Source organism: Mycothermus thermophilus (assembly GCF_041956435.1).
Source record: "Mycothermus thermophilus strain CBS 625.91 unplaced genomic scaffold VTJ04scaffold_2, whole genome shotgun sequence".
NCBI classification, from domain to species: Eukaryota; Fungi; Ascomycota; class Sordariomycetes; order Sordariales; family Chaetomiaceae; genus Mycothermus; species Mycothermus thermophilus.
The window spans coordinates 4,814,004-4,837,548 of NW_027191428.1; the positions used below are offsets into that span (position 1 = coordinate 4,814,004).

General features: G+C 53.8%; 9 protein-coding genes across 9 annotated transcripts; 2 read left to right on the forward strand and 7 right to left on the reverse strand.

The window, feature by feature from the left end:
* Window positions 1-1,343: 1,343 nt before the first annotated feature.
* VTJ04DRAFT_3957 (uncharacterized protein) lies at window positions 1,344-2,610 on the reverse strand (the record flags this gene model as incomplete). The annotated part of the gene is made up of 2 exons (XM_069361913.1): window positions 1,344-2,272; window positions 2,337-2,610. 2 exons carry the CDS (start codon window positions 2,608-2,610, stop codon window positions 1,344-1,346), a joined length of 1,203 nt encoding a protein of 400 aa, XP_069222477.1.
* Window positions 2,611-3,238: 628 nt separating this feature from the next.
* On the reverse strand, window positions 3,239-4,594 carry VTJ04DRAFT_3958 (uncharacterized protein; the record flags this gene model as incomplete). The annotated part of the gene is made up of 2 exons (XM_069361914.1): window positions 3,239-4,206; window positions 4,276-4,594. The coding sequence occupies 2 exons, from the start codon at window positions 4,592-4,594 to the stop codon at window positions 3,239-3,241; spliced, it is 1,287 nt and encodes a 428-aa protein (XP_069222478.1).
* A 2,083-nt stretch (window positions 4,595-6,677) lies between these two features.
* On the reverse strand, window positions 6,678-7,077 carry VTJ04DRAFT_3959 (uncharacterized protein; the record flags this gene model as incomplete). The annotated part of the gene is made up of 3 exons (XM_069361915.1): window positions 6,678-6,698; window positions 6,754-6,964; window positions 7,037-7,077. 3 exons carry the CDS (start codon window positions 7,075-7,077, stop codon window positions 6,678-6,680), a joined length of 273 nt encoding a protein of 90 aa, XP_069222479.1.
* A 33-nt stretch (window positions 7,078-7,110) lies between these two features.
* Window positions 7,111-8,659, reverse strand: VTJ04DRAFT_3960 (uncharacterized protein; the record flags this gene model as incomplete). The annotated part of the gene is made up of 3 exons (XM_069361917.1): window positions 7,111-7,871; window positions 7,928-8,555; window positions 8,618-8,659. 3 exons carry the CDS (start codon window positions 8,657-8,659, stop codon window positions 7,111-7,113), a joined length of 1,431 nt encoding a protein of 476 aa, XP_069222480.1.
* A 55-nt stretch (window positions 8,660-8,714) lies between these two features.
* Window positions 8,715-9,211, forward strand: VTJ04DRAFT_3961 (uncharacterized protein; the record flags this gene model as incomplete). Its single annotated transcript, XM_069361918.1, has 2 exons — window positions 8,715-8,879; window positions 8,972-9,211. The coding sequence occupies 2 exons, from the start codon at window positions 8,715-8,717 to the stop codon at window positions 9,209-9,211; spliced, it is 405 nt and encodes a 134-aa protein (XP_069222481.1).
* A 2,761-nt stretch (window positions 9,212-11,972) lies between these two features.
* On the reverse strand, window positions 11,973-13,715 carry VTJ04DRAFT_3962 (uncharacterized protein; the record flags this gene model as incomplete). The annotated part of the gene is made up of 1 exon (XM_069361919.1): window positions 11,973-13,715. One exon carries the CDS (start codon window positions 13,713-13,715, stop codon window positions 11,973-11,975), a length of 1,743 nt encoding a protein of 580 aa, XP_069222482.1.
* A 1,158-nt stretch (window positions 13,716-14,873) lies between these two features.
* On the reverse strand, window positions 14,874-15,501 carry VTJ04DRAFT_3963 (uncharacterized protein; the record flags this gene model as incomplete). The annotated part of the gene is made up of 3 exons (XM_069361920.1): window positions 14,874-15,049; window positions 15,107-15,408; window positions 15,470-15,501. The coding sequence occupies 3 exons, from the start codon at window positions 15,499-15,501 to the stop codon at window positions 14,874-14,876; spliced, it is 510 nt and encodes a 169-aa protein (XP_069222483.1).
* Window positions 15,502-18,197: 2,696 nt separating this feature from the next.
* VTJ04DRAFT_3964 (uncharacterized protein) lies at window positions 18,198-20,679 on the forward strand (the record flags this gene model as incomplete). Its single annotated transcript, XM_069361921.1, has 2 exons — window positions 18,198-19,558; window positions 19,620-20,679. 2 exons carry the CDS (start codon window positions 18,198-18,200, stop codon window positions 20,677-20,679), a joined length of 2,421 nt encoding a protein of 806 aa, XP_069222484.1.
* Window positions 20,680-20,749: 70 nt separating this feature from the next.
* VTJ04DRAFT_3965 (uncharacterized protein) lies at window positions 20,750-21,004 on the reverse strand (the record flags this gene model as incomplete). The annotated part of the gene is made up of 1 exon (XM_069361922.1): window positions 20,750-21,004. One exon carries the CDS (start codon window positions 21,002-21,004, stop codon window positions 20,750-20,752), a length of 255 nt encoding a protein of 84 aa, XP_069222485.1.
* Between the last annotated feature and the right edge of the window lie 2,541 nt (window positions 21,005-23,545).

Consider the following 23,545-nt stretch of genomic DNA (forward strand, 5'->3'; position numbering starts at 1 on the left):
CTTGGGGTCAATCCATCAAGGTGCTCAACTTACACTACACATACAGCAATCCAGCAGATAACGTGACCACTTTCTCTCCAAGCAAAACCATGATTCTACAATTCCACAACCCGAGATTGCCGAGGAGGCCGCTGGTTCCCCGAGGAGAAAAAAAAATTGGCTGAAATTTCAGCGCATGCCGCGCCGTCCAGTGGCAGCAGCGGACAAGAAAGCTGGCGGTGGTACGGTGGTGCGTTCGCTCAATTGCGCCATTCCTTGGCATCTGAGGCAAACGCCATGCGACCACGGCTCTCCGCAGCCCTCCACAGCCCTGAGGCTCGGGCAACCCCTGACTGGACGTGGGTGGTCGAGGTGGGGGGTGGGGGGGGAGTTGCTTGGCCGTTTTTCTCTCCAAGCTAAGATCGAGGACGACAACCCTACACCGCATGCCAGACGACCATCTCCACAATATCTCGATAACGCCTACGCATGACAACGGCAAAGTGGCCGTCTCAACAACTCTGTCGAATAATGAATTCGCCACTTCTCCTTATCTGCCCCGAGATGGATTCCACATACCGATCTTGCAAGCGTACCTAGATGGTCTCGGTTTCGCTTTCGAGTCTCATCAAGTAGCCCAAATGCCGGGCTCCTTTGTACAGTACAGTACATGGCTCTGGATCTGTTTGGTGTTTGGGGTGGGCTTGATAGGACATCACGTCAACAGGAAGGTCAAGCATTGAAGCGCCTGCAGGTGTGGACACTTGCAGGACAATATCGAAACAACCTGGAGGTGTGTATGTATCTGTAACCTAGAAAAACCAGAACTGCTGGCATATCATGGAATCCGTTCCTCCTCCTTCCATGCACCTTTCAATGCTCTCATCCTGCACCGTATCGCGCCACCGGCACCTATCTTGTCATGCAGGAAAACCTTAAAGCTCTGGTGTTTTGCGTCGTCGATCGGGAAGATGGCATCACCTTCCAAGTTCCTGCATTAGCATGCACCTTGTTTGTGACCCCAGCCCAGTTAGATCACGAAACACGGCAGAGAATGGCAGGCAAGTCACAAATCCAGTCCATCCTGGTTCGTCCCAAACTCTGACATGGCAGGAAGAAAGAGGTAAACCGGCTTGAGCACTGACAAAATATAATATTTTCGATCCTGGTCCTCTGATCTTGGCCGTTCGCTAGACTAGCATGGAGTGCCGCTGCTGAACGGGGTCTGCGAGGAACAACCAACTTCTAGACAAAGCTCCTAGTTCTACAGATCACCGCAGCCCCACAATTAAGAGCCTATCCCTGATCCCCCGCTTCTGTACCATCTAAGACAGCCATCAGCCGTTTGTGACCTGCCAGTCCGTTCACTTTTTCAGTACAGTGTAGCACCGGGAATACCAGGACGGTATTCCCGTATCGACCACGGGCCCGTCATCCCCTCCGAGCCGGACCTCCGTACGGAAATCTTGCTTCCAGAGAACGACAACGCTATTTGGAGGCATATTGAGAGAGCCACGGCCAACAACATCCCTCTCCAAATCGATACCAAGCGGAGAGTTGAAGCTGGCACCAGAGGAATGAAGCTTGAGGCCGTTGGTGGCATCGATGGTGAGGGGGCTGTCGCTTCGCCCTCCGGAAGGAGGTCTTTTGGTGTCAAACGCCGCGTTCCCGCCGCTCGGACCCACATGCGTGAACTTCTCAGCTGTCCATGTCCTATAAAGGCGGATAGAGAAGAAGGGGTCTCTGACACGATCCAGGACCCGGCGGTCGCCAGCGGCGAAGAAGGCCGTGAGAGGCACATACGTCTGCGCGCATAGCATTTCCGCTTTCACAAACGGGCTGGGAGGCACGCCCCATCGGTCGAGCTGCGTCGGGATCTCGTCGAGGGTGAGGTCGGGCAGTACTCTGGGTGTCGAAACAGGAGTCGCCTTGAGCAGAGGTACCCGCGCGTTCTCAATGTCGGGCTGGTCCCAGCCTCCATTGTTGATCCAAAACGTACCGGCGAGAATTGGGAACTGCCCATCGGAAAGGCTGATGCCATCAAAGCGCGGGTGAACATGCCAGAACGACATTGGGGGAAGGCGACCGCCCCATGTATCCCAGGTACATCTCTCCTCAAACTTGCCCGGAGCAACTAAATCTTCGCGCAGGCACCATATATCGGGCCGGTTCCTGTCGTTCGAGGGCCATTTACCGGACTGGGTCGCAACGATGCCCAAGGCGACATATCCCACCGGTGGGATCGGCTGCCATAAAATAATCGACGCATCAGCGGTCGAGTAGTTGAAAATCTCTAGTTTACGGTAAGTAAGCCTTCAATCTATTTTAAAAGAGCAGGATGCAGGTATTAGTCATACCCTTGTATTGCCACGGCGGTGCTACCGGCGGAGGCCAAATCTCCGGGTGAGCAGGGCCGACGAGCAGAGCAGCCCAAGTATTGCTGATATCCCAATAGCCAGGGGCAATCACGCTTCCGAGCGGTCGCATCTCGTCCACGCCACGAGGATGCCAGAAAGCACCATCCCTGCTTGAGCCAGTTCCTTTGTCGTTCCAACGCCATTCAAACTCAGATGTCAGACTGACCTTCAGGTCGCCGAAGACTTTGGCGTTAGCAACGATTGTCACGGGCATGATGAAGCCAAGAGATGGTGTAGAATGTTGGCTTCCGGGCGATCTTTGAGCGGTCTGGCTTAGTGAGTGGTATTGCGAAATCCCCAAATGTCAGATTGAGGGATCGGGTAGAAATGGGCCGTTTGTAACAATCAATACCTCGTGCTCGAATATACCCAACTCAGGTTAACCCCCGAAGGCACCGGGACGTCGGGGATATCAACGAATGGCGAACAGAATGGTGCAGTTCGAGTAGCGAAACTTGTTCTCAGTGGAGAGTTGCCGTGTCTTCTCGCTGGTATGTGTAACGAGCAGAGCCCAAGCATGTTGGGCAGAGCATTCCCCTCTCTCAGCCAGACACAAGTTCCCTCCACTCACCAAGCTCACGGTAAGTGCCGTGACTAGCGTCATGCATGCGGGATGCGGAAGCTTCCGAGGACTGAGATTGCACGTTGCTGGTATTTTGGCGCGTTGCCAGAAGTACCGAGTAATCCACGCTCAATTCCAATGTGGAAAGTTGATTCAAAACGACCTATCTACTCCACTACCCAGCAAGGCGATATTCTTCCCCCCGTCGTTCATAACGCAACCAGCTTGAGTGACGTTGTCCAGGTTCCATGTCCCCCGTTTGGTCTACAGAGTAGTTCACCTACGCTGTAGGCGGCAGCGGCACAGGTCCGGAGTAGCATCCAGAGTTCCAGGGCGGGATTCCTGTATCCAACACAGCACCATTTTCTCCCCCAAGCCGGACCTCGATGGAGAGATTTTGCTCCCAAACAGCGATAAAAGTCTGTGGCGGCAAGGTGACCTTGAACTGCCCCCGTATATCCCTTTCCTCGTTGATCCCGAGCGGAGCGTTGAAGTTGTATCCGGAAGGGCGAAGCTTGAAGAAAGCGCTGGCGTTCTTAGGGCGCTCGAGAGTGAGGATGCTGTCGCTTCGCCCAACGGATGGGTCGATTGGAAGCAACGAGATCGTATCGTACATGTAATTTGGTGGGTTCCCTGAATGAACCCCTCTCAAGGTCCACGATCGGCGCAGCGAAATAGAGAAAAAGGGGTTTGAGATATTGTCCAGAACCTTACGGTCGCCAGCGTCGAAGAAGGCCGTGAGTGGCAGGTACACACGGCTGCTCAGCTCCTGCGGTACATGGAACCGCGGCGTCTCACTCAACTTTTTGAAGTCGTCTGTCTTGACCTCCGGAGCCACCTTCGGTTCAAACTCCGAACGTACGGTCAACATGACAACAAGCGGAGTTTCCCTGGGCTGAGATTGCGACCCTCCCAACCAAAATGTGCCGGCAGTTACAGGAAATCTCCCCTCATTCACCTGTGGTATGCCGTGCTCCGGGTCAACCGAGGTGACTTGCCAGCATGAGAATCCTTGTGGAAAGTTTGGGGCGTAATAAAAAGTGCTGAGGGTCGCAGGTGGCTGGTTGTACCCGCCGCGTTGCGTTAGGTCGTTGCGTAGACACCAGATCGACCTTATATTTGGGGGACTCGGGGAGGCTGGCGTCGTCGACGCCGTAACAACACAGCCCAGCGCACTATAGCCGGTGGGAGCTTTTGGTTTCCAGAATGCGAGGGTCTCAACCCCCGAACGCTCCACTTTGTGGATGACTGGTTTTCCGATCAACCATATTAGCCTGGGATTCTGGGATAACAAGAGTTTGAAACAGCGGGACTTACGCTCCCACCCTAAAGGTTCGGCTACTGGGGGACTATAGCGTGGAGGGGTGGGATCTTGGAATGGTCTCGGATCGACGGGGCCAACCAGTATCGCAGCTTTCTTGTCTTTCGCAAGATCGCTAAAAGGCCCCCCAGCAATGACGCTTCCGAGGGGTCTCAGCAATCCTCTGGAAATCGGGTGATAGATAGCACCTCTCCCGAACTGAATGATAGAACCAAAGGATTTCCACAACTTCTCGTCATTCCAGATACCCACAAGTTCCGTCGTCAGGGAGACAGAAAGGTCGCCGAAATGCTTGACGTCATTGAACTGCGACATCGTGAATGCAGGTGACAGAGTGACAAGGAGCTTGAAGTAGGAGGGCGGACGGAAAGTAGAAGCTCTGAAGATGAGGTGTATGATGGAAGGCGCTGATTATAGCTGTGGGCGTCAAGGGCTTGTGAGACAACTTGAGTTGAAGATGCTGGGCAGCAGTTGTGGGAAATCCGAGTCCTTTTCAACAGCTCCGAGACATGGACATTGCCAACTTTCCAACACAAATCACCGCACCAGCCTCTCTCTTAGCAAGAAAGTGATGTTCAACAGACCAGCCAACTATGGTACGGACTGACTTACGCAGTACACGGTGGGAGCGGAGTAGCGGAGGCCTGCAGATCCCTAGACAGCCTTTCCTTTCTGGTCATAAGCCAATGGCTACTGTCTCATCCTCCCTGTTTGAGCCAACCAACCACAGCGATCAGGCAGAGCATTCACCTTTCTCAGCCAGCCACAGCGCTTCCCTCTTCTCTCCTATGGTATTAGCTTATATACACAGCAGTTACCGAGATCCTCGTCTGACAGAGGGTCACAAAACCTGTCCCTCTATAGCGAGGTACGCACGGCTTGGGCGACTGATTTCTGAAAAGTACAAGATACAGGGAGTTGCTCTCCTTTCGTCAAGACAATCAACAAGGCGCAGCAGAGAGGCAACCTTGGTTACCTCTTCTCCATGCATCCCGTGCTGCTCCCCAAGCTAGCGAATATCTACAACCACGCGACAACTAAATCCACCTCCGTATTTACAAGCTGTGCAAAACCCCAGACCCAACTGCTTCACCCGCCAAAGAAATGACTATCCCTTCCCCCCCTCTCCTCCCCACCACACAAACAAAAGGCGTAAGCACATCACAAACCGCGCCTGGAGCTCGCTATGCGGCGGTACGTCGATATGCTTTCTGAGGGCGATGGGGGTCAGAGGGTGCGCAGACGAAGGTGGGGGTTCAATAACACTATAACACAACTCATTGGCAACCAGCCTTCCCAGTTCCTGTCCCAGAACACCGTTTTCCAAAACTATTCCTTCATTTCTTACTCTTCCTCTCATCTGTCTTCCTAAATGACATCCAAAACCCGCCCTTGTCCTTGTCACCATTCGGGTCCTCCTCGTCATCTCGTGTCTCTTTCCTGTCCTCGTCACCATAACTCTCGGTGCCTTTCCTACTCTTGTCCTTGCTCTGCGTTTCCATTCTCTTCTTGCTGTGGCCCTCGGGGACAGTCCGCCGTCTGTGTTCCATCCTCGAGCTTCGTCCCGCATTCCGAACAATAAGAGGTCCTTGAGGAGTGCTGCCGGAGAGGTGTCCGGCAGTAGGATCTGGCAGGAAAGTAGCTAATTGACTGTCCCTCAGGAAAGCACCGAACAGGGGGGAAACTGAGTGAGGAATGTCCATTTTCCAAGAGGGGTTTCAAAATACGCACTAAGTACTGCACGACTACGTCGCTCCCTGTAATCACAAAGTGACTGTTAATATTAAATAGACTCATCATGCTAGGTGAATATGTCTCGTGCCTGTGGTATATCTGACTAAACCGCAAATACAATCGGTTTGGGGCTTCCAATAACCGTAATACGTAAAGCCACAAAACCTGATTATAAGTGTTTTGGACATATTATTCCAATGTGTTTGCCACGTAGAATATCAGTCATTCAGTAAAGTTATCACCAAACACCTTCGACTCATGGTCTTCATATCCTGCCCTTCAAGGTGCAGATCAACTATATTTCGCTTGCCAATTCCTCGGGAGACTCGCTGATAATACAGATATCATCTCGTAGTAAGGGATCTAAGTGTTGAACAGACGACGACACATTCATGACCCATGTGATAGCTCTCCAGTGTCTCAGATTGTCTCGGTTTCCCCGACAAGAGTTAACAAGAAGAGATAAGGAAAGCTTGATGGTCCTGAGCTAGTTTGTATAATTAGGTACCCAGTATGATATCCATGACGCCCAAACTGAGGACAAGTTCCTCCACCGCGAGCCAATATGTCTCTTTCGTTTGTTTACCGTACTCAGGGGTTTGTTTATCAACCCGCCGAATGCCAAGACGTATGCAAGTCTCGATTGTTGTGGTTTCAATGACCCCTACGTGTGTGAAGGGCACAACTGCAAGACATCAACAAAAGCTCACGATTGAGAGGAAAGATGATACCACACAGACTTGTAAAACATTTGTTATTAACTTTAAGAGATTTTTATTCTCCCTCATCCTATCCCATTGCCCAACCCAGACGTCTTGCCACAACACAGTGGCATGCGCGTCCCAGTACCTGATATCCCCGAGGTCGTCAAAAATAACAATACCTAATGATGCATAGTTAACCCCACCCACCAGACAACGCCGCCAGATGCTCCATCCATCTAGACATAGGCTAAGAGGAGGAAATACAAAGCAAATACCGGAAAGCCATCAGACCACATGCCTGCTACTTCATTAAAAAAACCCCCCCTTCCCTTCCCAATTATTTGTCTGCCACTTCTTCATTATTGAGACTTGGCCAATCAGCCAGCTGACTTTTCAAGGCGGCGGCTGCGACCGGTCGCCATCGTGGTACCGAGAGTGGTCGTTGCCATTAACGCGCGCGTACCCCTTCTCAGCCATGGCAGCGGCATTTTCACTTTCATCTTCGAAGACCTTGTTCTCCAGCCACTGAGTGGCCCTGGCGCAGGCCGAGTCAACCCAGCGCATCCATGCCCAAGCGGCCGTGTAAGTCAAAACAATGAACACCAGAATGGCCGTCATGATATAAGGGCGGCCCCTCGGCGCAATCCACTTTTGCTCCTGGCGGGTCCCGTCAGGGTTGACACCCGCGGGTTCCCAAGGCTCGCCCGAGATGCCGTAGGCGATCCAGATGCCGAAAGTGCGCAGGATACAGCCGTGAACGAGATAGACAGCAAAGGAGTGGTGGCCGAGCCAGAGTAGCAGGCGGTGGGAAAGAAGGCGCTGCACCGAGGGCGTGATGAACAGAGTGATAGCCCAGCACATGATGAAAAAGGCAGTAGTGCGGCGTTGAGCATCCGAGCCCTTTGGCACGATGAGGCTGCCATGGCTGCCGTCGCCGAAGGGGTTGGTGAGGAAGTCGTGCAGATTGCGGGACCAAGGCGACCATTCCGGATGTTCCTGTGGGTAAGAACCGATCCAGCCACCGATGAGCATGAGCGCCGGGGCAACGATTCCGGCGAGGAGGCGCTGGTGGTTGGTGATGAATTGCTGAGTCGGCCGGTGTTGCGAAAGCTCGGCGATGAGAGTGCCCAAGGCGAGCATGGCACCGAACGTCTCTGTGGAGAGAGTGGTTAGCCTGGTATCGTCGTGATTAAGTATCAAAGTCTCTTACCAGTCAGAGCATTGACGTTCATCAACCAGTACGTAATGAGCAGCACATGAACGAGCACACGATACTTGAAGCGCATGCCGATGGTAGCGGCCAGCACAATGTAGACCTGGAAGGCGCCAATGAGCAGTGGCCGCATGGCCCATTGGTGGCGGTCGTAAAGGTTCTCGGTATTCGTCCATGTAGTGAGGGAGCTTGTGAAGAACCGGTAGATGTTTTGCATCAGGGGAAGCTCGTCGGGGGCATCATATCGAACCCAGAGGCTGTCGCAGTGGTTGGCAGCTTTGTATCCGCCAAGGGCCGAGAAGATGAAATTGATGAAGGTTGCGAGCAAGGCGGGAAGCATCAAGCGTGGGGGTCGGCGGAACGCGCTGCGAGCGATCGACTTGAGGGCGGCCGGAGCATTTCCTTGCTGGTAGGCAAGTTTGAGAGGTTTGTAGGCGCAAACAAAACCAGTGAGGAAGGCGAAGATCGGCACACCGATGCGACCCTGCCACGGAATGCGCAGATATGGGAGTTGAAGTACTCTAGGGCCTACGTCAGGAGTGTCGGTCGGCCAAAACAGCGGGTAGTCGAAAGCTCTCGCGATGTGGGTAACGACGACGAGGACCGAGGTGATGCCACGGAGGCCCTATGCGAGAATCGTCAGCGGACGGAGCCAAGGTGAAGGGTAGTCACGAGAATGAGACGTACCTCTACCCACTTAACGTTCCGCTGGCCTTGCCTGGCACTCATCTTGTTGGTAATGGCGCCTGGTTGAGGCCGATGTCAAGCAGGGAGATGGCGGGCGATGGAAAAGTCGGGGAACGGTGCCGGCACCACCTGGGTGTTCAACCTCCCCAACGGTGAACCAACAAGGTGTCAAGTCGAGTGGAGACCGTCCGAGGCGGGTCAAGACGAAGGGAAACTAGGACTGCAGCGCAGTTGGAAGACGGCAAACACGAAGGGAATGGCCGTTGCAAGTCGATGACGGCGTCGGGAAAGAGAGAAAGAAACTCGAAAAGGCCGAAGACGATGTCCGGGGTTGGGACATCTGATGATGTCTAGGATCTGGCGGATCTCGTCGAGTTCTTCCAAGGTTGGACCCGGTGGAAAAAGGATGGGGATGGGAATGTGTTATTTCTGCGTCTTTGGATGGTCCAAAGTTGGGTGTTGGAGTTGTCGGTCGGGGGAGGTGAGGTGGCTGCTGGAAAAGTCGGGGATCGGCTCGAGAAGTCGCCAGAAAAAAAATTAGGGCCGGACCTCCTTCCAAAACCTCAGGGTTTTAGGACAGCTGCCCAGATCTGAGGCAGGAACGAAATAGTGTAGGTGCTGGAGCAGGGATGGGAGGGAAAGCAGGAAGGCTCGAGATATTAGGGGAAATGGTGGTGGCTGCCGCCAGCGCTACGTATTGGACTCTTAAGGACAGTGCGATGCGAGAAGTCGGATCCTGGATGCCTCGTTGTGTTGGTTCTCCTGACAAACGGGGACAGGATTTTGACAGAACAGCTGAAAGCCAATCCACCGGGCTGGAACAGGACAGACGTCAGCCTGCTTTTCAATCGGGGCCTCAAGTCGCCCCGCTTGGACGGACCGCTTAACATGTGTTCCACCCACGATTGGCACGAAAGACATGACCCGACACAGTGCCGAGGACTTTCTGGTGTGTTTTTTCAGGGGATTCAGGGGCCAAGAGCTGGTTGACCAGGGTTTGCCTGGGGAAGCCTCGTTTGGCGGTTGCGTCGGGTGAAGGTCAGACTTTGGAACCTTGGAAGAGTGGCAACGGCGCTCCGTACTCCACGAAGCACGGAAGTCGTACGGGAACGGAATGGCTGAAATAGATGAAGCTTCCATCTTCCCAAGTGGTCTCATCGGGCAACTTCCCAGGTTGGTGGTTCTGATGGTCCCGTCATTCACTTTACACCTGCCCGGCTCATCGACCTAGAAACCTCCGCAGGTGCACACACCGAGCTTCCCCTTGCCATCGTCCTGCAGTTCAGATTTGGCCCAGCAGCCTATCGAGTAAGGAAGGCTAATCTGAGCTGATCTGCATCATGTCCTGGCTGCCAAAACTTACAGCCTTCCAGCTTTGATGGGCTGATGATGATGGGTGGCTGCTCCCTGGTTGCCCTCCTTCACAGCAAGTTAACTCGAAGGCTGGACGGGGCCTCTGCCTTTCGTGTTGCTCCAGTTTGTTTCATTCCCGCCATCCTCGTCCTTGTTCGACCTGGGAAGTTGGACAACTGCCGGGGGAGTAAGCGTGAGTTGAGTGTGTCCCGTGTTCCTCTCATCGGTTTGGCCAGAAGTCAGAAAGACAAACTCGTAAAACTCGTAACCACTGGAGGAAGAGAACAACTTCGCGCTGCTGCTCCCGAAACAGCTCGTGATCTTGTCACAAGAACAGGTTTCTTCCGTGTTCCCCTTTTCTTCTCATTTCCACCGATCTGCAGAAACCCTAAAGAGAAGGCTCGGCATCCCTTCTGGGCGCGTCTGGGTTGCATCCCAGTGATGGCCCTGACGCAGCCGACGGGGATGGACGCATGTCTTGGCGCAGATAGGCCTGACTTGGCAGTGGATCCCCCCATGCTGTCCGCCCCACATGCCACGCAACCACGGAGATCAGAGATTGGAGATGAGATTGTCGAGCTTCGATTCACTTCACGCTTTGTGTTTTGCTCCGATGCTGTTTGCCTTGTGGCGGGCAAAAGCAACAATCACCAGATGGCTGCATCGATAACAACGACCAGCCTTGCTCTGGTGACCTTCAACAACACCAGGAAGTTCCAAGAAACAAATTGGAGCAACGAACCTTCTATGAAAAATATCTTGAAACCCATCTTTCTCAATCCCATCCTCAGCCCAGAGTTGTTGCCTCAATCCAGAGCGCAGAATGCGTTTAATTTTGACCACCCTTGTCGACTTCCACACATCAGGTTACCTGTGAAGCAAGCACGGTGAACTCCGAACCGTAATTGTCTCCCACCCTTAAAGTCCTCAATCCAAAAGTACAAAACAATCGGTACTCCAAACATAATAAAACATCGCACACGAGAGGCCGTTGAAATGCTCGGCACTTACAGATTCAATCCCGGTCCCGAACTGCTAGTCCTGTCCCCATGTGCTGCGGTAGTTACTAGCGTAGTCGTCACCATCAAAACAAAGTGCTGACCGCCAAGGCTGCTGTGCCGGCCGCCAGCAGGAGATCAGCGGCACATCAAGAACCGGACGTTGAAAGAACTCTTGGTACACGTCTATCGGTTTTCGGCTCAAAAATAATCCTAGCAGTTTCTGGAGATCCGCCTCCAAAGACTAAAAACAACTATGGAGGTCTCGTTTGTACTCGCAAGACCAAGTAGTACCTGTTTGCTCCATGGTGTGTGAGAGAACACAAGAAAGGAGACCACCGCGACCTGGGAGATAGCGATCCCGTTGTACCAGCCAGTGCGTGTTGTCATGGTTGGATCGGGTTCAGCATTCGACACCGCCGTGGATAGAAAGTGTGGCAAATATTGCTCCACAAGCCTGAGTCGCGGACTCAAGACAAAGGTCGAGAAACTACGTAAAGTCCAATGTCCGTCAGGCATGCTTCAGATGTGTTTCAGGGGTAATCTTCAACATGACATGGGATGGTCTCGTGATCCGATGTTAGCGGAGGCGAAACTTATACCAACTTCATGATCAAGATGAAATAACCAAGGGCAACTCAACTAGCAGCGAAAGAATCTTGATATATCTCAGTTTTAGTACAAATTGTGTACAGGACCAAGGCCACAAAAAGGCCAGCTGGACGGCTAATACTGTCTACGCTATGGAGGCGCTAAAAGACAGGTTCGCTGTCGGTCGGTGATCATTATAAGTTTCCCCTGGCATCGGCTTCTGATACAGTCAGGTCGTTCCCCTTATGATGGGTATGTGAAATGCTTGATCATCCTCTTCAACCCTTCTCAGGCCACATCTCCTTTCGTTTACAACCTCATTCTCTTCACTGCCATCCTCCACTTCCAGGCGAAGAATCTTGCTTTCCTCGTCCCCAAACCAACTCTGGTATTAATATCTTGTATCCTTCATCCTATACCTCATCCCCCCTCACCGAAAAATCCACGCCTTGTTGCAAAAACTGGCGCTTAACCCCCTCGAAATGGAACTCGAGCCCAACCGCACCCTCCAGCACCCAAGTCCAAGGGATCTTGCAGATCAAAATAACCTTCTTTAGCTTGTGCAGTCGAGTACGTACGTCTCGCGCAAACTTGGACAGCGTGTCTATCGCATTCACGCGGTAGTGATGCTGGGACTGGTAGTATTTGACCCTTTCCGTTGGACCCCAGGTTGGCAGCTCTTCGAGAAGCGTGACGTTGGAGAACCACCAATCCTCGAGGACGAGTTCGACAAGGTTGGGCGGAAGGAGTTCGACAAGGGGGGTTTCTAAGACGGCAGCCGGGCGGCCATAGAGCAAGCCCATTGGAACACAAAGCGACTCGAGGCTCGGCATGGTTGCGAGCGATGGCAGGCGGCCATCGGGCCCCACGACACTCTCGAAGCCTGAGATGTCCTGCCAGCTGACATCGAGGCTGCGAAGGTGGCGGGCATGGTGCGCCAGCGCATTATCGAGCGCCTCCGGATGGGCATTGTGCGGGCTGTTATCGTCGATAGCCTCGCGGAACAGCTCGTCATTACGCGGGGCCATGTAGAGGGTTTCGAGTTTGGGCGCGTTGAGGATCAGGTGGTACAGGTCGTCCGGGTAGGCAAGGCTGTTGTGCAGGTAAATGTGCTTGATGTTGGCGAGGAATGGCGGCGGGGGTGGCTTTTTGTCGTCATCGTTGTTGTTGGCGTCGTCGTCGCCGTCGAGGTCGAAACGGTTCTCGTCCTCTTGGTCCGCGATCCAGACACCATCATCGTTGCTAACCTCGAGAGTGGTAAGCCGAGGGCAGTTGGCAAACAATGAAGCGTACTTGCGTGGTTGTGAACCCCAGACATCAGTGGAATCCGCATGCGCCTCACACTTGCAGTCGTTGCTCTCAATCTCTGCCATCAACTCCGGGTCGCCTTGCAGCTGCAGAGTATGGACGTGCTGCAAAGGGATCGAGTCAGGGTCGTTGCGGAAGAGGTCCTTAAGCCCCTCGATCTGGTCGCAGAGAACCTGGTACTCGGGCTGATCATCGCTAATGGGGACCTGAAGCATCACAGTCTCGACCTTGGAGAGGAACATGAGGATGAAGCAGACCAGCGCCTGGGGTATGTGATCGAAGTCGCCATCAGCCGCCACCATCCCCGGCAGCAGAGCACCCAACATTTGTAGGAAGTGACGAGCTGCCGTTATAAGCACGCCATTCCCACGAGCAGGCCGGAAGGTTGGTAGATATCGGGGCAGCAACTCGCGCACCTCCCGGATGACGGTGAGCTCGGTGAGAGTAATGTGGCAGGAGAAGTAGCGTGTCCATAGGCCGTACTGCGGTTTGTCGGTCAGGGTACGGAGGAAGAGGAGAAGGGCTGTCTCATTCCAGATGGCAACGACACGGTAGAAATGTGGGAAGGCGAGCTGTGAGAGTCGGCGGGAAGTTCGACAGAGGCTGCGAAGACCGCGGCGGCGGCGTGTGAACTCGTACCATGGTTCTTCGGCCATGAGCTGGTGGTAGGCCACCGGACGGGTCTCGCCGATCTCGGGAACTTGGGGTACGAGATGTTCGAAGATCAAGTCGAGGACTTCTGGCGGCATTGCCTGGAGGGAGGCGCGGGAGACGAGGGGCTCGGACAAAGGATCGCGGTCGAGTCCGACCAGGTCAAGGCCGCCAGGGGCCGAGACGAGGGTTGTCATGGTTCTGTCTGGGGCCTCGCGCGTGAGGCGCGAGAAGGTCTCGTGTTCGAATCTGAGAGTCAGAGTGTATAGAGATCTTCCGCTCGGTGCCGGTATCGTCGACTTGTCCGGAGTCGATCCATGCGTACAAGGTTGTCGCCAGATCGTTGGTATCGAGCTGGGTCGCGGAAAAGAAAAAGTGATGGCGGCAGCGGTTGATGACGGTCGATAGCGGTCATGATTTCGATGCCCCACCATTCGAGGAAGACCCACAGCGGGGCCGGGGGATGGGCTGGTTTTCCTCCGTACCCCTAACCCTTATTACTGATGGAAATCTATCGCCATCTGGGAGAACAACGAGTTGACTAGACGTTGTGTCAGGAAGGTCAAGTGCTTCGGAAAGATAAAACTAACTGCTGACACAGTATGTCCAACTATGTGGTCGAGGAAACGCCCAACCAAATTAGAATCTAGAATGAGGTAGTCGGCCCTCTGGAGGGTTTCGTCCTCCGCCTTCTTTTTCTTCCACATCGTCTATTTGGTTAAATGAGCCTTTATTGTTCTGATTCAGCGAGGTTCGGAGCTGTTAAGACCAAATCCTAGTTCCTTCCCCTCGTCACTGCGCCTATTTTGGAACCAACGGTTCCTTAAAGTTAACAGTACAGCCAGCCGTTCTAGCAAGAGGTTTGGTCATGAGATTGAGGCAGTCCATGAAGATTTCATAACCGCAAAAATGATCCTATCGGCCTACCTTAATTAATGGTGGAATATTCTTCGAGATGTGGTACCACTGATGATCGTAAAGTTTCGGTATCTCCTTGACATCCGTCGAACAACGCTGCAACATAGAGAGAAGACTGTCAAGTTTCTGTTCAAAGATCAGAACATTGACAAAAATATACACATGGGTGATGTCTTCGTTGTTTACCTATGAACCATACCAACCTCATTTTGGTATCTTCGGCATCTTGAAACCCCCAACATAACCTGTTACATCGGGCCGATTTCCTCTCAAGCAGGTCTCCTTTCTCCCAGTTCTTGCATGGTCTCTCCAGTTAGAGGATACAAACCAAACTCCTTCAGCTGTGACCATCTCTTTGCATACATACACATGGAAACCCCCATCCCTTGATATTATTGTCTACTCAACCAGTTCAACAACATCCCCCACAACTTGCTTCAGTCTGTTGGTACAGCGGGTGCAGCTGTCGGTGTCGTTGTGCTGCACGGCTCGGTGTAAAGGAAGGTGCCCCAGGCCGAGTGGCATTGGTAGCATGGGGACGTCGTTGGGCAAACGGTTGTGTATTGTGTCTCAATAAAGACAGTCGGGCAGCCACAGGAGATCGTGGCAGGCTCTGAAACAGAAAGTCAGATGAGAAATCTCAGGTACCAAAGTAGGTGATCAAACTTACCATCCCTGATACAGAATCCTGCATCGCAGGTGATGGCGCAGCCGCTAGAAGAGTAATATGTCTGAGTTGGCCGGAACGTGCAGGACTCAGGCCATCCAGATGAGTAACTGGTGATCCTGCCAGACCATGAGGATTCCGTTGAGGATGGCTCTTCCGTCACAACACTAGTGCTGAAAACGGAAGACGGTTCTTCTGTCTGAACACTGGTGCTGAAGGTCGAAGATGGTTCTTCTGTCACAATGACGGTGCTGAAAGACGAACGGGGCCTGCAGGCCTTGCCGGTGGCCGATGCAATGCCGGCACTAGTTTAAAGTCAGTAAGGGTAACTGAGGAGAACGGCGAACAAAACCAAGATTAACATACGCTGCGAGAATGAGAGTTGTCGAGAGGAGCATGGTTAAGAATATAAAGTCGAACCAACAGTTCTGTAACCTGGTAGAATGTTGGCTAACAAGAAAGTGATAGTCACGAGAAGTGGATGACAGCCGGGAGAAAGAGAGGTTAATATATCCATATTGTAACATCACCTCCTCTCCCAAGACATGGCCTTGAACTGTGGTATACAGCCACATTGGGCTGGAATGCTACCTTGAATAGAAACGACAAAGTCCGATGGGCAGCAACCACGGCTTCTGCAAGGGACCTTTCCTAGACCAGCTCGAGCATCCAATGAATGATTCAGGCTGTACATCGTTGGCAAGGGGTGCAGACCCGAGTTGACATCAAACGAGGTCATAGAACTCACACTCTTCGTCCATGTGTTCAACGCAGACTCCGCCTCATTCAGCTATCTGTGCTGTGCCAAGCCGGCCTATCATCCTCCATTGACCTTTTGAAGTCTTTGTGTCCTGGTCAGGATGGCTGGTTTCCTGCGGCTGACCTCCTCCGAAGCCCGAAGGCCGTGGTTGCATCGCAGCCGTGAGCTTGATTGGGACACAACGGTCGAGCTCGTATTCAGCCCGCTGGTAGACGAAGTTGCCCAACACTGTCCGATATGTGATAAAAGGCCAGACTGTTCCCATTCCAAACCAAGTGTTATGATTCCCAGACTACCTTAGTGTGATGTCTGCCCTATGGACCAAAGGTCGACAGATCACCTTTATTATTTCTTGAAAGTTCCAACTTTGGTTGGCAACTTCGATGTTTTCCTTGATCTGCTGTCCAAAAGCCACCGTGCTTTTTCGATGAGCTATGCCGTTCGAAGACAACACACACCTCTGTTGACAATTTCACTCGAGAAGACTCATCGTTCATTGTGGTGACATTGTGATGAAGCGGGAGAGCGGGGGAACTACGTGAATATTTTGTCAACAGTACCTATGTCTAGCGACTTCTCCATTTTGTGAGAAGGTCATGAACCTATCTCCATTGATGGAGATTCCGTGTCCAAGCGGTCGTCAGGTCAGTTGAATAATAACAGCCACACCTCATTTTCTAGATCACCTAGCCAAAAGCATTCGATATTTTCCCTCATGCAAAATTACAAACAAAACGCTCTTCTAAAAGTCCCGATTTGTAGTGCAGCGACAGAATGTGGTGCACAATCGTCCCGAATAGTTCTTCCTTCCCTCCACGGTGACGCGGTAACATGGAGGTCAAACGATAACTTGTAGGTCCGATAGTCCTTGGACCGACATGTGCTAGACTTCCGGTGAACATAACATCATAATACAACATGTCCAAGATACAGATGAGATGTAATGAAGGACGTTAGAAGTAGATGGAAAAGATGATGCATTGAGATATATAGGTACAAGATGTTAATAAGATACCTGCGTTGCTGAGAGGTCTCATACAAACTCCAAGAGCAGGAAGAACTATCCCGGGTCATGCACATGCCATCCCATCTTAAGCCCCTTGGACTTATTTTCAGGTCGCATACATTGTCTGTGGCAAGTCAAAAGAGCTGTTGTTTGTTAGTCAACAAGGTAGAGATGGCTTCTCAATGTTCAAAATGGGACGGGCTAAACTCAGCTACATCTAGACATGCAAAAGGATGGATTGTGACACTAGGTGTAATTATGGGCTGAATGATAGGTTGCAATATGTGAAGAGGTTTGTTGAGCAAGTTCGCTGCGCAGAGTGCTGAGGCACAGAAGGCTGACGTGAGTCTACAAGTTCAGGTCAGCAGCAGGACGCAGAACCTCCACGGTCAGGTTGACAAGACTGAGAGAATGTTGGAATTTGGAAGAGAAAGACAGTATTTCTACTCGAGAATTTTCATTCCCCACGCTATTCAGAGATTGCCATTGTCTTACTACTAGTTAGTAGAAGTTCGCTGTGCTGTATTGAGGCTTTGAAGGTGTATAAGAGACGAGGTGACACACTGTGCGCCTAGCCATTATCCTCAGGCGACCAGACCAAAAATAAACAAGCCCCGGCCGCTTGGGCCACCTTTTTGTTATCGTGACACCAAGCTAGCTCCTCGACCGTTGTTGGTTTTTTGGGTTTGACATCCATCCCTATTCACATCAGGGTTTCCTCCCTTAAATTCTTTTTTCTTTTTGCGCCTTCTGCCCTCTTTTCGCACGCGATCCCCTAGAGTCGACCTGCATCCAAGACAGAATCCTCAGCAGCGTTACATTCCACGTGCATCATCCCCCGACCGAGACGCAGCTCTTTGTCCATTGTCCATCCAGGAACCGGGCCACATTCAGGGCAGATCTCGCTGGACGCTCCCTGACTCGCCATCGCTCCACCACCGTGCTTCGCGCATCTCTCGCCGGATCCCGTGCATATCGCCTCCGGCTCTTCCCATTCGCCTCCTTCTCCGCATCTGGTTCCCGTCGCAGCACTGCGAGCTGTTCCCGTTGGCTCATCCCCTGCTCTGCCCCAACGCTCATGCAGCCTATCGCCTCCCTCCGCTGACCTGCGAGGGTCGTCCCAAGTGCTGTAAACTCGCCCCCGTCGCGGTCTTGCCGACAGGACAAGGAAAAGGGGGAGAGGGAGAAGAGAATAAACACAAAACAAGAGGAGGCAAAGAAATCGCGAAATATCGCTGGCCGAGCGTTGGCTTCCGGCTTTGACCGGTGGACCTTGTCGTTGCGACCGTTTTGGATTGTCGAGTACTGTACAAAACCCAAAGCCGACAATGTCATCCCCCGGCTCGACATCACTTTCGCATCTCCACGCGCAGTACTCTTCGTCTTCGTCGAACCCGCTTGATTCCCGGCCCGCGACAACACACTCCCCATCGCGCCGAATCGTCCAGATGCAGGACTGGGCTCCCGCGCAGGAGGCCATGTATTCGGCAACTCCAGCTCCGTTCCTTTCTTCCTCACCGGCGCCGACACAAGGCCTCCTGTCCTCTGGCAATCTCCGCCACGAGCGCCGGAGCATGAGCGTGTCGCTTCCGTGGCGCCACCGTCCAAAGCCATCTTTGCTCGAACCTCCCATCGAAACAGGCCACGGCAGGATGTTGGAGAAGAGTCGCAGCCATGGATCAACTGACAGCCCCAGTGATGCCGACCTCGCTCCTCCGTCAAGGTCCCAGCACGGCAATTTTAAGCGGCTGCTGCGCCGGGCGTCCATCTCCTTTAAGACGGGAGTTAAGGGCCTCGTTCAGCGGCGGACCTCGGTGCCGGCATCCACCACGTTCGATGACCATGACCAGCCCACCCGGCCTCACCTCGGCGTCCCGAGCTCCTTGACATATGCCAGCCCCCGGCCTGCAACTTCACATTCGCCTTGGCACCGCCTGCGCCAGGCCGCCAGCTTCCATCGCCAGTCGCGCGTGTTGCATACCTCGTATGGCGAGCCCGTCTTCGAGCCGGAACTCGGCCCCATCGAGTCTCCGACCATGCCCATCCCCGGATCCGGCGAACAACCCCCGATCATCCCGCGCCATACCGGCGCCGCTGCGAGACAGGCCGCCGCCATTGCCTGCAGCGGGCTGCACGGCTACAATGCGGTGGAATCGCACGCCCCGCGACCGGGCTGGCTCGCCGAGGACGCGCTGGATGACCACGAAAGCGGCATCGGCATCGCCCTGACGAGCTCCGAAGCCGAGAAATACATCCCGGGTCTCGACGTGGACTCGGATGTTGAGGTGGATGCTACGGAGGTCCCGGCCACGCGGCGCGACGAGACTGCCATCGCTAAGGTCGATTTTATCTCGCGGCTGCCCGTGGAGCTGGCCATCCAGATCCTGGCGCTGCTCGACGCTGCGACCCTGGCGACGGCCAGCCGCGTCTCGTCGACGTGGTATCGCGTGATCCAAGACCAGCAGATCTGGCGGGAGTCGTTCCTGCGCGAGAAAACACAAACCTATGCCACCAGCGGCCCTATCAAGCCCGGCACCGGCCTCGGCGTTCCTCCGCTTCGGCCGACCAACAACTGGAAGGAAATATACCGGGCCAAGACGCAGCTGGATAAGCATTGGCGGCAGGGCAGGGCCCGGCCGGTCTATCTCAACGGGCACACAGACAGCATCTACTGTCTGCAGTTCGATGAGTATGTTTCTCTTTTTGTCCTCCTCAAATGTCTTAGCATGATGGCTAATTGACGTCAACAGGTCCAAGATCATCACCGGCTCGCGCGACCGCACAATTCGTATCTGGGACATGAACACGTTTGCTTGCAAGCTGGTCATCGGACCCCCCGAGATCGTCAGCGAGAACGCCTGCAAGCTGCTGTATGACGAGCACGGCACCCCGAAGCACTTCGCGACCCTGCCCGACCTCGAGGCGCTGATGGACACCAGCGGCAACAGCATCCCGGCCGCCCCCGTCCGCGCCCACCATTCAGTTCCAGACATTTACGCCCCTACCATGCACCACAACGCCTCCATCCTCTGCCTGCAATACGACGACCGCATCCTCGTGACGGGTTCGTCCGACGCCACGTGCATCATCTACTCGGTCAAGGACGGCTACCGCCCCATCCGCCGGCTGCAGCACCACAAGGCGGCCGTGCTGGACCTGGTCTTTGACGACAAGCACATCGTGACGTGCTCCAAGGACGTGTCCATCTGTGTCTGGGACCGCGAGACGGGCGCGCTGCTGCGGCAGCTGCGCGGGCACGCGGGGCCCGTCAACGCGGTGCAGATGCGCGGCAACACCATCGTCTCGTGCAGCGGCGACTTCCGCGTCAAGCTCTGGAACGTGGACACGGGGCGCAACATCCGCGAGTTCCTGGGCCACACGAAAGGGCTGGCGTGCAGCCAGTTCTCGGAGGACGGGCGCTACATCGCGTCGGCGGGCAACGACCTCGTCATCCGCATCTGGGACGCCAACACGGGCGAGTGCGTCCGCGAGATGAAGGCGCACGACAAGCTGGTGCGTAGCCTGCACGTGGACAGCGTCAGCGGGCGGCTGGTCAGCGCGAGCTACGACTCGGACATTAAAGTCTGGGACATGGAGACGGGCCAGGCCCTGCTCGATTTCCCCCGGTGGCACTCGAGCTGGGTGCTCAGCGCCAAGAGCGACTATCGCAGGATCGTGAGCTCGGGCCAGGATCCCAAGATTCTGATCCTCGATTTCGGCGCCGGCGTGAAGGGGATCGAGATGCTCGAGAGCGTCGATCGGCAAGCAGAGGACCCGGAGGCGGTGGGGTATGAAGGGGGGTATATCTAGGAGGAGATGGAACGTGGTGGGTGGAAGGTGGTGTGTCTGAGGAGAGTAATGAAGCGGGGACGTGATGTGTTTATTTGTGGTGGTGGGAAATATTCCTGGTTGAGACAAGGATCATTGTCGCCGCGGCAGTGATGTCTTGCTGGCGAGCATCTGCTGCCATGGCGGATCTATTGGTGGTGATGGATGGCGTTAAGGGTATTGTCTGGGATTTTGGCCGTCTGGCCGAGGGACAAACGGTTGACGGGGCGTCTTTTGCGCTATCTGGTGGGTGCATGGGTACATTTGTCCTCAGGATTTGTTTTATTCCTTTTCTTCTCCCCATCATCTGGCGCATCTAGACGGAGGATTTGCATGGAGTATCGGATCTCCTTGTTTTCTTTTCCCTTGCGGCACTGTCCTTGGCTTTGTACCTAGTTGTCTACTATTTCTCGATCTTGTAGGAACCGTTATACGGTGTGTAGTAGTAGAACTGGGCGTGCTGCTTGGTTCGGCAGCCCGGACTAATATGCAGCGATGCGTTATTATCTACCTTGTTTTGCCATTTCAACTCACTGTCTAAAAGCCCCCAAAGTTCGTTTTTTGGACACTGGAGCAAAATTATACGAGGATGTGTATTGCGTTTTGGATAGATGGATGGACGGGAAAGGACGGGGAGGATCACGCTCCGAACGGCGATCTCCCGGGATTTTCAAGGGCAGACTTCCGGGTTCTGGTGGAAGATGATGAACAGGTAATGAAGCGCTATGGTTTGTTCTCGTCGCTCCATCATGGTGGCAATGATGAAGATATCCAGAGGTTGTTGGAAGAGAAAAGAAATCAGATCTGACCTGGCAAAGGGGGGGATTTATACTCTTCTGTGCCTACTGTTTGGGGAAGAACAGCGGAGAGGAATGCCTTCCTAACCCCCATTGTGTCTTGACATCCCATGCATTGCAGCTGGACATTGTGGTGAGAGATAGGAATGGAAGGAAAGTCCAGTTTCCATGTTTGTGTCTGTGAGGTGTTCCATGGATTTGGACCGGACCTACTACCCCCAAGGACACGACCTCGGCCGATACTTGGAGGAAGGCGTCCGGACCATGCTGGGCAATAGGTACCTGAAATGATGTGTCCTTGCCTTCCGGCCACCCGGCATGGAACGTGGTGGTACCTTACTTCTCTGACGTCCTGAAAGGGCAGTCAAGCCGTGTGAGCGGCTTCCTTTCATCACATGGATGGCATCATGGATCATCTGACAAGTACTTTCCAAGAGTTCAGCGGTGTTGCCTTGCCGACCGACCGTCGAGCAGAGAGCCCAGGTCAAGAGTCACCGAGTGCTCGGTCAAGCAAGTTCTGGTGGACGTTCCGTCCAACCTGACTTGAGACCAACACTGAGCTGGCCATGGTTCAACAGGTCTCGTGTCCAAGGGGCAGTTGATATCGGTATACGCAGAGGACATATAAGTACATCGAGTTTCTGACAACACACAACCCTGTTAGTCACCCCTCAGAGTTCTCATGTTCTTTGTCAATGGGAGGTCACGCAACGTAGTGGCCGTTCAACAGCCGTGGAGAAGGCGGGGAAGGGGAACACGTATCACGCCCGGGACTTGCATGGTCCATGTTGCATAGGAAGGTAAGGTAGTGCCTGAGAGTCAGTGAGAGGTCTGAAAGAGGACGTGGCAACCTGGAACTTTCATGGCAAAGTACGAAAGTCCCTTACGGCGGAGTTTCCAGGCTGGTCTTGACATCGGACGGAGGTAGCACCCGCGTGGTTGCCAAGGCATTTACGGTGTACTTGTACGCCCTTACAACCTGAAGTTGTAGAGCTCCCCTCCATGCGAGAGCCTAGAGGTAGGTTTGGACAACATGATGAGGGGCCATGGAACGATGTGCCCTGTATGTCTTGGACTTCAGAGCGCAATGCATGGCCAACCTACCAGGTGGCGATGTTGCTCATATGAACCGTTCTGTGTTGAGGCAATGTCCGTCCGGAGAGGAAGGTAGGTAGGAAAGGGACTTTGTACTGCAACGTTCTATCATCCAGCAACGTGACGTTGCCTCACTTCAAGCTGTTTTGGTGTTTCCTCCGAAGCCGGGCAGAGACTCCAGATGATGATCTCCCTCTGCATGTGGGCGCCTGCTTGATGGGTTAATTGCGGCCCAATTTGCCCACTTCGGCGACAAAAAACCTGCCAATCCCGTCGGCGTTGAGGTCAAGCGCGATGAAAGGGGCGAAAACGGGGTCGTGCGGATGCCGTTTCGAGCGGCTCAGTCCCCACTTTTCCCAATTTTGGCGTGTTTCGAAACTCGAAACGCCGCCGAGAATCACTGGGCACAGAACCCCGGGACCTCTTGGCAGCATCTTGGCATCGCCTTGGCAGCCTTTGCTGGTCGTTTCTGGCATTTTTTTGTCAGTGGGGCGTTTGGCATGAGATGCCAAGATTTCATCTTTTGGCCAACAACAACACAAAGCAATTCGACGTCTTTCCTCCACCTCCACCTCTCCCTCTGCCAAAAGAAGCATCAACACGTGAAGTCTCTCCACCACTACGCCCTCGGCCAGTCGTGTCCAGCTCATGGCATGCCGCTCCAATGGCACGAAACACGAGGGTCGGGGGTGGAAGTGGGCATCGTTCCAACCCACCAGTTCGGATGAACAGCACATCGGCCACTCAGTGAGGTGAATGCGACGTCGCATGAAGGCGACCCCCTGAAGTGCCCCTGTATCGGATTTCCAGATCTACCCGACCCATTCGTGGATTCCCATCGGTTGGCCTCCTTCCATGCGAAAAGCCTTTTGCTTGTTCTTTGGGCCCGGTGAACTGTTTGTTGTACATACATACGCCCCGCGGACGGAGCACAAGACATACGGAGTACAGCCGAG